The 13680-nt window shown below is 51.2% G+C and overlaps 1 protein-coding gene across 1 annotated transcript in view; it reads left to right on the forward strand.

Annotated features, from left to right (window-relative positions):
* The window catches only part of ACSS1 (acyl-CoA synthetase short chain family member 1), a 66368-nt gene that overhangs the window by 43970 nt on the left and 8718 nt on the right, over window positions 1-13680 (forward strand). The window contains exons 6-12 of the mRNA XM_028123728.2: window positions 1606-1753; window positions 3017-3154; window positions 8654-8746; window positions 9940-10052; window positions 10445-10571; window positions 11318-11445; window positions 11555-11618. Of these exons, the coding sequence (XP_027979529.1) occupies window positions 1606-1753; window positions 3017-3154; window positions 8654-8746; window positions 9940-10052; window positions 10445-10571; window positions 11318-11445; window positions 11555-11618 (811 nt within the window). The remainder of the gene's footprint in view (window positions 1-1605; window positions 1754-3016; window positions 3155-8653; window positions 8747-9939; window positions 10053-10444; window positions 10572-11317; window positions 11446-11554; window positions 11619-13680) is intronic.

A 13680-nucleotide genomic window follows, 5' to 3' on the forward strand; every position in this document is an offset into this window, starting at 1 on the left:
TTTCAAAGTGTTACCAGGACCCAGTCTACATGAACAAAAGAAGTCAGGGTATAGGTATCTTTTGAATTTTTCTTCAATAAGAGATTTTTTTTTTTGAAGCATTAGGAATAGAAGCTTCCAGCCTTCTGTAGATGAAAGCATGCACCCATGTAGGGGACGTTAGGACCGTGGGTTCTTCAGGGAAAAGGACAGTTGGCTCGGAAGGGATGATTGGGGTGTGAGCAGATTTTGGAGGTGTGCAGTGGGCTCAGGGCGCTGGTTGCCTCCTGGGCCCTTTGGAGTGTGGCTGGACCCCTGCACTTGCTCCCGTTAAATGCAGGGAGAGAAATCTGCAGCCCCATTGAAGCACTGGCAGTTTGGGTCCAAAGTTGTACTAAAAATCCTTTCAGTCCCAGAATGCTGTGGGACTTCGGGTGTCAGCGTCCTGATTCTCCAGTGCAGCAAAAGCGCAGTCCTCCTTGAAAGAGTCCTCCCTCCCTATTGGGTCACAGCTTCACAGGGCTCTGGCTGTCTCCAGACCACTGTGCTATATGCGGACTCCTGAAGAGTCTCAGCATTCATCTGGGGCAGCAAGAAACTGGGCCATTCACCCAAAGATTTAAAAGAAAATCTTCTTATTGAAAAACAGAATACAAAGTAGGATCCAGAAAAGCATCCAAATCAGGTGTGTGGCTTGATGAATTATTAAAAGGCAAATCCTACTTGGGTCACAGAAGCCCTTCCTGCCTGTCCGACCATAGCCCCTCCCTGTATCCCGACTTTGATGGTGTCACTGTCCCGTGTTTCCCCTCCTCTAGCTTTGTCACCCAGCATGCATCCCCTGATCCCGTAGCTTACTCTTGTCCACTGATATTTCTTTGAGATGTCTTTTAAGCCTGTTTTAACCTGTTGGTTCTCCTCTGTCCCTTCCATTTCCTTAACACTTTGTTGTGGCACTTAGTAGTTTTTCCCTTTGCCCTCTGTGTTTCCTGCAAAGGGGCATTTGGATCCAGAGGCACATCAGGCTCAGGTTGGACCCTGTGGCGAGAATGCAGGAGACACATGTCCTGACCTGTGTCCTTCTGCTGAGGCTTGCAGAAGCTGATGATGCGTGAGACGTTTCTTGGTCTTTTTGGCTTTATTTCTGTGCAATTTTTAAAGGATCTAAAAAGATTGTGGTATGACTTAATGCAGAAGGGTGCCCTTATTTTAGACATACAACTAGATGAGGTTTGACCTCTGGATGCACACGTGGCCCCCACCTGCACCAGACGTGGGGTGTCTTCAGCTCCTGAGGGCCCTGAAACGCCCCCAAGCAGAAAGCCCCCCAGCAGGTAGGCCCTTGCACGAGCTCCAGCACACAGACCAGTTTTGGCTGGTTGGGGCGCCTGCGGTACACGCCTGGGGTCCGGCTTCTTGCACCGTCACCTGTAAGAGCCCGTGCATTGTGTGTAGCTGTAACTCCGTCTCGTCACTGCTGTAGCTGCCTGGAGCCCCAGCAGTGCTCTTGTTCTTCCGGCTCTTGGTGGCCTTAGGAGTAGCTGTGTTTTGCATTTATAGAACACTGTTAGTGACCTGTGGGAATGTGGGGTGACAGGCTTCTGACGGCCTCTTCTGTTTCTGCAGCTTGTGTTTGACTACCGGCCAGGTGACGTCTTTGGCTGTGTGGCCGACATCGGCTGGATCACAGGACACAGCTATGTGGTGTATGGACCCCTGTGTAATGGAGCAACCAGCGTCCTTTTTGAGAGCACCCCAGTTTACCCCGATGCTGGTGAGGTCTGGGGACGCGTACAGGGTCCCCAGGAGGGAGCTTGAGGAGGAGGAGAGGTTAACAGGAGGGTGGAGTAGAGGCCCTTGTTCTGGGCTGGCTGTCGGTCCTTGTGGTCCTGTGGCGTAGCTGCTGAGCCTTCGCCTGCCAGGTGGGCTGGGCCCAGGGGTGGTGTCTGCAGTAGGATCAGATAAGCAATAGATTTGTCACTGGAAGCCATCACAGGACAACCCACTCCAGCGTTCCTTTCCCCCTAGCAAACTGGGTGCCTTGGGCCATCTCCTTAGCACTGTCCCTCCCTCCTCTCTGGCCACCTGACCAGATCCAGCCCTTCCTCAACCACCCAGGCCAACTGCCAACCTCCTGTTACCCCAGACAGAGGGAACTTTCTCCAGCTCTGTGCCTGTGCCTTCGGGGCTGTCTATCAGAGAGCCTTGCCTGTGGCCTGGAGCCACTTCCATGAATGGAGATCGCTTTGAGGACCCACATCTTGCTCACCTTGGCATCTTCCTCCAAGGCAGCACAAAACCCCAAGTATTTGTTGTAATGCAGCCAAATGGTGGTGGCTCTGCCTGGAGGCTCTTGCCAAACCTTCCCTGCCGCTAACAGTGATGCGTGTGGAACTTCTTGTCACCTCCCCTGCTTCTCTCCAGCCTCCTGAAGGGCTAGATGCACTCTAGGAAGAATGTGTAGGGCATCTTAGGTGTGATCTCAGGCACGGCCCTTCACCCCTCGAAGCTCCGCTCACTCCGTGTGTAGAGCTGTGGTGGCAATTTGTGGGGGTTTGTGGGGAACCAGGTGGGTGCATGCTGGAAAATTGCCCTGCTCCCAAGGGCTCCCTCACTGGCGGCTGCCACTGTCCCAGGGGAAGCACCAGTCACCCCCTTAGAGATCATTTAAGTGTGACTGAACAAAAGTTCTATGTTAGTGCGACACGGGGTATTTTTAAAATTCAGTGATATCCCTTTGAATCGATCCTTGCTGTATGCTCTGGCATATGCCATGTGAATGCAGCTGTCCAGAGCCAGGTGAAGGCTGTTGCCAGATGCACCAGCCCTGGATGTGGGGTGTGCTGGGAGGTGATTGCCCCAGGGACCCCTTCTCAGAGGGCTCCTTACCCATCCCATTGATGGGTGTTGGGATTCCATTTCTGTGAACACAGGTGTTTGCATGTATCCAGTGCACGGTAACTGTTGACTGATTTCTAAATAAGTTAGATAATGTCTGATGGGCTCAGGCTGACACTGAACTTGGGCCCTTCTGTAGGTCGATACTGGGAGACGGTGCAGAGGTTAAAGATCAGTCAGTTCTATGGGGCCCCGACGGCTGTCCGGCTGCTGTTGAAATACGGCGACTCCTGGGTGAAGAAGTATGACCGCTCTTCCCTGAGGACCCTGGGGTCAGGTGAGTGGCCCGCCATGGGGCAGAGCCAGTGCAGGCTTCAGGATGGTTTTAATCATGAAAGCTGTGTCTGTAGTGAATTCAAACAGTGCCAGGCTGAATAGGAAGCAGATGTCCCTGCCTGTAAGGAGCTTTCCGGAGGCCCCGGCTGATCATGGTCTGGGGCACAACATTCCAGACGTTTCTGTGCCTGAGTTCTGTGCTTCATCTTTATTATGAAAACCTGGTAAAGTGGCTCGAGCCCTTCTTTAGTGGCTGCATGGGATTGCGGTGCGGGAGGAGTTGGCCATGATTCACGAAGGTGCTCCCCTCTGCTGGGTGCCAACGAGCCCCAAGGACTGTGATAAACACACTGTGCTTGTGTGCTGTTCTTGCTGTAGATATTTCCAAGGCAGAGGGTTGCGAGATCAAAGATTATCTCCACTTATGATTTTGATAGATGTTGCCAAGTCACATGAAAGCACTTTGGAAAGGTGATGTGGGGTTAGTTCAGGTGATACGGGTCGGGTGGAAGGTACCCATGCCCTTTCTGTCTCCTTTCTCTGATTCATTTCATTTCTGCCCCTACACATGTCAGTGGGGAAAACAGGGGCGGGGGAGCTCTCTGTGCTCCTTGGGTGAATACTTGGATCTGCTTGGTGGTTTCTCATGGTGGAAGCATGTGGGGCAGGTACCACGAGGGATGTGGCTTGCTGCCAAATGCGTCCATGGGGAAGAGAGCTCCGACCGTGGGGAAGAGAGCTCAGACGTGCATGTCACTCATCAGTGACTTACTTGTGCAGCGCTGTTATGGGTCCTAGGCCCTGGTTCACTCTGTTCCCCTTGCCTGTGATGCCTTGCTGCCCCTCCCCACCTCTGAGGATTCCATCCTTCTTTTGAGGTCCTTCTCTGTGCACCTTCTCCCGTAGAGTTCCCGGCAGCTCTGGATCTCAGGCTCTCTGCTCTCAGACAGATCTGTATTCTGTTCTTGGATATCTGTTCTCATACTGACTGTTTCACTGGGTGGTGGGCTCCCCAAAGTCATAGCCCTCTGTGTCTCAGCACCCTGGTGTGGGTCAGTGAGGGTAAGTGAGGGTTGACTGCTCACTGTGAAGCTGAGTGGCAGGCCCAGGAGCAGAAGGCCCAGATGCTGTGCTGAGGGCTCAGTACCCGGATGCTAGCATCTCCAGGGCAGATGCTACCCAGCGGTGCGGCTTCCCACCCAGGACAACCTGTGTCCTTGCCTGGGAGATGTGTTTTCATGTGCCCAGCTCCCCCCTGCTCAGGACCTGCCTTATGCTTGGGGTCAGTTGGTGTCTGGATGACCAAGTACTTTGAATTTTCCAGGTGGGGTCAGCAGAAAGAGTTTTGGCTCCCTTCTAGGTGGTGGTAAGTCTGAGATGCCTCTCTTGGCATGTTTCAGCTGTGGAGGGTGAAGCCAGCATGTCCTGAAGGGAGCCATGTGGTTGGAGAAGACTTGTCCTCCAGCTCAGGGGCCGTGAGGTGCTCCTGCACTCTGGGCCAGGCAGTGCTTGGGGACCAAGGGCAAATGGAGGGCCACAGAAGCTCAGATCCTCCAGGTGCCATCTGTAGGCCACCTAAGTGGGCTCAGGAGTTAGGTCAGGTTAGTGGTGATGGGAGGTTTGATTTTCCAGATGCGTTCAAGGGATTCAGCTGCTAAGGAAGACTCATAGGAACCCCAGTGACAAGGCATATGCTCTGAGTGCTTTAGAAGGAGGTGCCCAGCCGCTGCATTAGAGTAGGGGAGCGCGTCCTAGCTCAAAGCTGCCTCAGCCAGGCATCCCCTCAGCCAGACAGGCTTCTGGGGTCCTCACTCCATAAGTGACTAGACCCACTTCCTCTCCTGGACCAGGCTCTGCACCAGGGAGCACACATGGAGCCTTCTTCAGGCTCTGTGTATTTTACTGGTCTTGGCACATTCCTGCCATGTAACCAGCACTGACAGCAGAGTCCTACAGGGGTTTCCCTGGGACCTGGTTGTCAATAAGCAGTGCCAACAGGCAGGTAAACAGCACCGGGCATCTCCTCGCATGGGGGAAGCATGGACCAGTAAGCTGCATGCTCGGCCAGGGCCCAGGTGGTGCTGTCCCCCACTGTGGTTCCAGCCACTCAGGCTACTTCCAGACAGCTGGATTAGCCCTCGCAGCACACCAGGCTGGGGGTGCATTGACTTGACTTAATCCTACCAGTCAGCAGAATCCAGCTTCCTCAGGACTTTAACCCCAAGATTTGCATTACGTTTTTTTTTTAACTTTTAATTTCACAAGTGACACCTAGCTCTCCTCTTGTTGGGGAAAAAAAACACAACATGGTCATGCAAGCTGACGTCCTCCGTGAGTGCTGCTCCAGGTGACCCTGCTGCTTGTGTCCCTTCTGAGGCTGTCTGCATAGTTATGTTCTTGTGAGAGACACAGCGTGGTTCCAGGATATCTGCTTTAATGTGACCGTGATCACCCTGTGCTATCTTCCTAGTGTATATTTTAACTCAGGAGCATGCAGGTTTCCATATGGCTCTGCTCTGTGTTTGAGAACTTGATTTTACCCTCAAGTGGGGGTTGCTGTGGGTGTGGTCCGGTAGTCTTGCCCCTGTGGTTGGAGAGCCGGGCTGTGGGCAGTTTCTTGGTGTATCTCATGGTAGCTTCTTACCTCCTTGTGGGTGTGGGTGAGCGCAGGGTCAGTGCACATAACACCCAGCACCCATGTGACCAGCATGGGAGCCCCTGGCCAGGTCAGGCGTTGGTTTGTTGCTGCATCATGGGTGGTCCTGAGCAAGAGGCAACCAGCATGAGGGTATTTCACTGTTTCAGCAGCAGTATGCCTAAGCTGGCCAATTCTGGCTGAGTGCCAGTCTTGTATGGCTGTTTCATGAGGGTAGCAGCTTAGCCATTGGGGCTGCACCACTGATTAGGTGGCTTATAAACAACACGAATTTATTTCTCACTGTTGTGGGGGCTGGGAAGTCCCAAGTTCAAGGTGCTAGCATGATTGTCTTCTGGTGAGGGCCCTCTTCCTGGGTTCATAAATGGTGCCTTTTCCCTGGGTCCTCATGGTTGAAGGGAGGAGGGAGCTCTGTGTGGTCTGTCTTATAAGAGCACTAATCCCATTCCTGAGAGCTTCATGACTTCCCAAAGGCCTTACCTCCCAATACTATCATCTTTGGGGGTTGAGATTTCAACATACGAGATCTTGGGGGGGCACAAAATTGAGGTCATGGTAGGTAGACACAAGCTGGGCTGTATGGTCATAGGGTACAGCACATTTGTGTGTGTCTGTGTGCATGTATATGTATGTACGTAGCAGTTGTTACATATGCATACGGTTGGCCTTTGAACAACACGGGTTTGAACTGCGTGGGCCCTACTTATACATGGACTTTTTTCAATAAATGCAGTACAGGACTGTAAATGTATTTTCTTTATGATTTTCTTATCTTTTTTTTTAAGAGATTTTATTTATTTGACAGAGAGAGAGGCAGCAAGAGGGAACACAAGCAGGGGGAGTGGGAGAGGGAGAAGCAGGCTTCCTGCCGAGCAGGGAGCCCTGTGCCGGGCTCGATTCCAGGACCCTGGGACCATGACCTGAGCTGGAGGCAGACGCTGAATGACTGAGCCACCCGGGCGCCCCAATATATTATCTTTAGCTTACTTTGTTGTAAGAATACAGCATATAATATATACAACATACAGAATACGGGGTCACTGACTGTTTATGTTATCGGTGAGGCTTCTGGTCAACAGCAGGAGTCGAAGCTGTACTCAGATTTTTGACGGCATGGGACACTCACACCCCTAACCCCCGTGTTTTTCAACCACCAACTATGTACATGTATCTAAAACCACCACCCAGATCAAGCCATAGAAATTTCCAGACCCCAGAGGTTTCCCTTACAACCCCTCCCAGTCAGTAACCCCCAGCCCCAACCACCGTGTGACTGCTCTCAGCATGGATTGATATGCTTGCTGTTGAACTAGCAATTGCAGGGCCTGCCCTGCCGAGTATGGCAGCGGTTGGCTTGCTCTTCTGCTGTGTAGCACGTGGATGTACCACAGTTTATTTCTCCATCGCCCTCTTGATGGCAGTTCTGGTTTTTAACTGCTGTGATCATCCTTGTGTGTGAGCACCTATGCGTTCTTTTTTTTTTTATTTTTTTTTAAGATTTTATTTATTTATTTGACAGAGAATGAGAGAGAGAGAGCACAAGAGGGAGGAGGGTCAGAGGGAGAAGCAGACTCCCTGCTGAGCAGGGAGCCCGATGCGGGACTCGATCCCGGGACTCCAGGATCATGACCTGAGCTGAAGGCAGTTGCTTAATCAACTGAGCCACCCAGGCGCCCCCACCTATGCGTTCTTATCTGTAGGTTATACGCCAGGAGTGATGTTCTTGACAATAAGAGAAACAGAGGTTTAGCTTTAGTAGATCCCACCACAAACAGTTTCCAGAGTAGTCATATCAGGTGTATGCACTGCTAAATATTAAGAGACACATCCATTGCTCCCAGTTGCATATCAAATTACACTCCAGTAGTGTGTTGTTTCTCCGACATTCTTTTATTTTTTATTTTTTTTTGAAGTGAAGTTGAAAGTTTATTAAGTGAAGGTGAGAACAGGAAGGAAAGAAAAAAGCTCTCTAGAGTGCGAGGGGTCCCGAACGGGTTGCCACTGAGGTCTTTTATGGTCAGTGTTTTATAGAAAAGTGACCAGGGAACTGAAATCTTGACATCACTGCTGATAGCACCATGATTACCTCTCTTTTGAATAGCTCATCTCTGATGTTTAAGACAAATGAGGTGGTCTGGTTCTGTTCCCTTATTTCTGGTTTCCTTATGCCTTAGCATTTCTGGGGTTTTTGGTGAGCCTGGTCATGTAACCCCTACCTATCTCTCCCTACCTGGCCCTTACTCATTTTTAGTGTTTACAGCACTCTTAAAAGAAACCCTGAACCCATTAGCAGTCACCCCCCATCTTCTCCAACTTCTCTCTACCCCTACCCCAGCTCTAAGGCAGCCATGAATCTACTTTCTGTCTATATCGATTTGCTTTTTCTGGACAGTTCATATACGTGGCATTATACATATGGATGTTATATGCAACTAATGAATCGTGGAATACTACATCAAAAACTAATGATGTATTATATGTTGACTAATTGAACATAATAAAAAAATAGAAAGCTACTGAGCAAAATTGGAAAAAAAAAAGAAAAAAAATAATTTTTTTAAATGAGGGGTACCTGGTAGGCTCAGTTGGTTAAGCCTATTTAAGGTTTCCTCTCCCACATTCTTGCCAACTTTTTAATTCTTGACCTGATGGTTCAAATGCCTTGTTGTAATTTGTATTCTGGGGCCGCCATAAATGTGATGAATCTTACTGTGTTTTTTTCAAGTTTCCTCTTATATCCTTTAGGAAAATTACAGAGCTGTTTTCCCTGTAGAAACCTATCCTTTTTGGTTTCAGGTTTCTTGAGGTCTATTATACTGTTTTTCCTTTTGCATGTGGTTTCAGTGGGAGAACCGATCAACTTCGAGGCTTGGGAGTGGCTCCACAAGGTGGTGGGGGACAGCAGATGCACGCTGGTGGACACGTGGTGGCAGACAGGTGAGAGTCCCTGAGGAGAAGGGGTCTGGGCACGCCTTTGGAACCTGGCACCAGGCTCAGTCGCGGTACACGACAGCACATGGGGACCTGTGGCCGAGCCTAAGTCTTGGAGGGTCAAGTGTGAGTGAGGCTCTGTCATTGCTATCCAACACCACTAAGGCCTCAGCCCCTGGGCACGTGTGGTGGCTGGAAAACCCGGTGTCTGGAGTGAGAGGCCGAGCCGGGCTGCTGGCTCGCAGCTGGAAGACTCGGGATGTGTATGACTTCCCTGAGCCTTGGGTTCCTCGTTTGTTAAGTGGGGATACTCCACTACAGGCCCCAACGGGGATGGAGAGAGGTGATACAACTGCTCTATGTTGTCCAAGGCCTGACAGGTAGTAGGTGCTTAGCTAAACGTTCATTTTCCCTGTAGGGGGCCACATGCCCAACACAAGTACACCTGATGCAGATGGGCCCCACTGCAGGGGACCAGAGTCTAAATTTAGATTTCAGTGGGAAAGGCATTTTTTTTTTTCTGTGCCATTTTGTTTTGCTTTGCCCTTTCTCCTCTGGGGTATCTGACTTATTAGGATGTTCAGGGCAAGAGACCACCACTGATGTAAAGAATGTAGCCAACTGGGATCTCATTCTTCAAGAAGCCAGAAAGTGAGGCGTTGCAAATAGCTCTGTTCTCCATTTGGGAAGGCTCAGGATGGAGACTCTCTACAACTGAGTCTCCTGAGGCATTTCCATGCAGGCTGAGAGAGAGAGGTGCCAAAGAAATACTTGAGAACAGAATTGCGGGCATTGCTTTTCATTGTTTGGGGTTTGTGTGTGCGGGGGGAGGAGCACTGGCCCAGAAGCAATTCATTTCCTCTGTCTTCCTGTGTAAGTGAGTGGGCTCTGTCCTTTTCCACAGAGCCAAGGATGAGGGGAGGCAGCCCCTGTCCCTGTGGAGTGCCCCAGCTCCTGGGACTGACCCCTCTGTCTTGGGCCCACATCTTGTTTCTGCAGATGAGAGGACCAGAACCCGAGTCTGGTCTTGCCTCAGAAAGATATCTTTGTGTCACTGGGGGCCAAGCAGGGACAAACACCCATCTCCCACCCTGGGAGAGCACTTATGTGTCCATCACAGACCCTTTGATGGCATGTCTAGATAAACATCTCAGTAGCCCCTGGGCCCAGCCTCCGTTTCTTCCTTATTCTCCCTGTAGAAACGGGTGGCATCTGCATCGCGCCACGGCCCTCGGAAGAAGGGGCAGAGATCCTCCCTGGCATGGCAATGCGGCCCTTTTTTGGCATTGTCCCGGTGCTCATGGACGAGAAGGTAAGGGCCTTGTGGAGGCATCCCCTTCCTGCACGCATGCCCTGTGGAGCTCCTGTCTGCCTTCCTGGCCTCCTCTGCCCCTGTCTCACATCACATGGGCCTGGCTCTAGTAGGTGGCAGAGGGGTGAGCATTCACTGCAGCGTCTCCTCGAGGACACACAGTTGAAATCCATGTGTGGAGTAAGCGCAGGGTCCTCCAGGAAGCCCTCTTAGGCTGGTTCCTTGCAGAGGAGAAAGGCAGTTCCTTTTGGGGCACGCTTGTCATTTTTCACATTTCTGTTTTCACGTATTTCTCTGGCACCCCCCTCTGTCATTTCTCAAAAGAACATTAGTTCTTTGCTTCTAAAGCAGAATCTGTGCGTTCTCTCACACGTGTGTCTCTGGGTCCATAGGGAAAAGTCATGGAGGGCAATAACGTCTCCGGGGCTCTGTGCCTGTCCCAGGCCTGGCCGGGCATGGCCAGGACCATCTACGGAGACCACCAGAGATTCATGGAGGCCTACTTCAAGCCTTACCCAGGTGAGCTGGCTAAAGTGGATTGTGTCATGCATTTTTATACACTTTGGGAAGCATAGGCTCAGGAAACGTTTTAAAGGTAATGATGACTGAGTGTAGTGTGTACACTTTGGAGTTGGAGTCCTATCCCCTCCCCCTCACCTTCCTGACCTTCCTGGGCTCTGGAATGGGAAGAGTCCCTGGGGTTTAAGTGGGGCTGCAAGCAGAGACTGAAGCACCTGGCCCTTGGTGTGCACGCCTTAGGCTACTAGGAAGGAAGAGTGAAGAAACCACTCTGGAAAACTGGCATGATGGCTGGCTGTGAGTTTTCTTCTGGCTTACTTTTTTTTTCCCCGGTTTGCTTTATGTCATTGGGTTGGAAGATAATATACACAGTGTGCCTACTGGAACCTGTCATCTTTATCTCAAGCTTGTGAATGAGCCTCACTTTTGGGGATGCTTGGATGTGCTCTTTGTATACCATCTACTCCGCAGACGTTTGCAGTCATGACGTGGTCAGAACTCTGCTGTTTCGGAACCACTGCCCTTTCTCTAGCACACAGCCAGATGGCACCATCTAGAGAAGTGTCTCTGCAAGGGGTTGGCAGGAAGGCGGGTAGGCAGGAAGTCATCAGAGCTGGGGCTTCAGAGATTTCTTCCGTAGAGTGAGGTCAGGCTGTGTGTCTTGCTGTGTCCCTCCTGGAGGGATGGGAGCCCCACCAGGTCCTGGTGCAGAGGTATTGGTGCTGAATTCCCCCGCTGTGGTGCAGGCCACTACTTCACCGGTGATGGGGCATACCGGACGGAAGGCGGCTACTACCAGATCACAGGGCGGATGGATGACGTCATCAACATCAGCGGTCACAGGCTGGGGACCGCAGAGATCGAGGACGCGATGGTGAGCATGGTCGGGCCTCCTTTGCTTGGGTACCTCCACAAGGCCTTGGATTTACTTGTGTGCTGACTCAGGCGGTTCATCTGCATGTTTTGTCTTGTGTTCTGCACAGGCTAGCCACCCCGCCGTGCCAGAGACCGCTGTCATTGGCTATCCTCATGACATCAAAGGAGAAGGTGAGCACCCACAAAAGGTGCTTCTCATTCCTGGTCTCATGCACATTGTGGCACTCTGTAAAAGGAATTTGACTCCGGGCATGGGTGGTAGGGGTTTTGTATGGGTCAGGCTGTTGCTTTCTTCTGTCCTATGTGGAGGTTTTGGGTGAGGAGACTCGATAGCATGTATATTAGACAAGGGTCAGATTTTTGAAATGTCCTAGCTCTGCCATCCTTTAAGGACACACATCCACAAGCAGCGAGGACCTGTTTGGCCCCTGCTGAGCTTGGGAGTTTCCTCCTCTGTCCACATGCATGTGGCAGCTTGGTTATGGAGGGTGCCCACGAAATGCCCTGTCCTGCTCACAGTGTCTCCTTGCACGTGCTCGGTCACAGTGCCCCACGCACCTGCCACAGGGGCTGGTCCACAGGTCCTGGCGCGGGCCCTTGTGCAGCTCTGGCATTCTTTTTGGAGGAATTTGACCTGTGGTTCTCACTGCAGATGCTGAATGATAATCAGAATCGTCTTTATTTGAAGACACCCATTGTTCCAAAGTCCACCAGTTTCTAAGTGGGTGGGTCTGGGAAGGAACAAGGTCACCTGAGTATTGTAGTGCCCAGTGCACCGTGGCCACACTCACTTGGCCTGGTGTGACCTGCACACTCGCTGACTCTGTGCTGCACTGCTGGGCAGGCCATCCACCGCCTGACCAAGCAGCCTGGGAAGGGCACTTGGCCTCTTGCTGTCAGGGCCATCCTCTGTCTCTGCGTGCCCCAGTGTCATCTGCCTTCCTGTCACATTTGTGTGCCACAGTTCCATTATTTACTCAAACACCTTATCTAAATCAACCCATTGTAAAATTTAACATTTATTTAAACACTTTTTTAAAGATTTTATTTGTTTGTCAGAGATACAGAGCGAGAGAGCACAAGCAGGGGGAGGAGCAGGCTTCCCGCAGACCAGGGAGCTGATGCGGGGGCTCGATCCCAGGACCCCGGCATCATGACCTGAGCTGAAGGCAGACATTAGGTGGTGACAGACGCTTAACCAACTGAGCCACCGAGGCGTCCTATTTAGATACTTGAAAAAGCATTTTCAGTTGCCGTAAGAAGCATGTGTCCATGAGGCTGCTGCCCCTTCCTTAGAAGGAGACTGGAAAATGCATGAGAGCAGTCAGGGATAGAAAGGGGACGGAGATGGGTCAGGTCCTCTCGTGTGACATTCAGAGGCCTTGGGTCAGCTTGTGTCCCTGTAGCAGAAGCTGCAGCCCAAGTAACTCTGGGATCAGTAGGCCTTTTAGTGCCTGTCAGGCAGCTGGGGGGAATGTGCATATCATGGGTATGGTGATAGACGTTTTTCTGATTTCTTTTAAAGATTTTTTATTTTTTGACAGAAAGAGAGACAGCGAGAGAGGGAACACAAGCAGGGGGAGTGGGAGAGGGAGAAGCAGGCTTCCCGTGGAGCAGGGAGCCCGATTCGGGGCTCAATCCCAGACCCTGGGATCATGACCTGAGCCAAAGGCAGACACTTAACAACTGAGCCACCCAGGTGCCCCTGTTTTTCTGATTTCTAACACAGTTGAGCATCTATATGATGGTAACACACGAGCAACAGCAAAAGCTGTTGGGTACCTGTGTATTCCCACTCCCTAGATTTGCACGTGGTCTGACTGAGGGGAGCCCATGGTCAGGTCTGGTCTGGTCTGATTAGGACCCAGACTTGGCGAGGAACAAAACTCCCTGCTTCATAGAGCTTATATGCTGGAGGGTCAGGGAGTAGAGGGGAGAGACAGACAATAAGCAATAAACACAAGCAATAACGAAACTACATATAGTAGGTTAGGTGGCATGTGCCATGGGGAGAATTAATTAAGATGGGGTGGGATTGGTGCGGGTATACACAGGCTGAACATATATAGGAACTTCATGTATGCAAGGGGACACTGCAGGTCCATGAGGGAAGCTAGACTGTCTGCAGGGCTGCTGGGATGGCTCTTGTGGAGAAACAATGGAATTGGATCTGTGTCCCACACATGCAAGATTATCCCAGGTGGATTGAAAAGAAATGTAGAAACCTGTGGGA

The sequence above is a fragment of the Eumetopias jubatus genome, unplaced genomic scaffold (genome assembly GCF_037043125.1).
Source record: "Eumetopias jubatus isolate StellerSeaLion01/CBP00866 unplaced genomic scaffold, mEumJub1_p1.0 scaffold_9, whole genome shotgun sequence".
Classification (NCBI taxonomy): domain Eukaryota; kingdom Metazoa; phylum Chordata; class Mammalia; order Carnivora; family Otariidae; genus Eumetopias; species Eumetopias jubatus.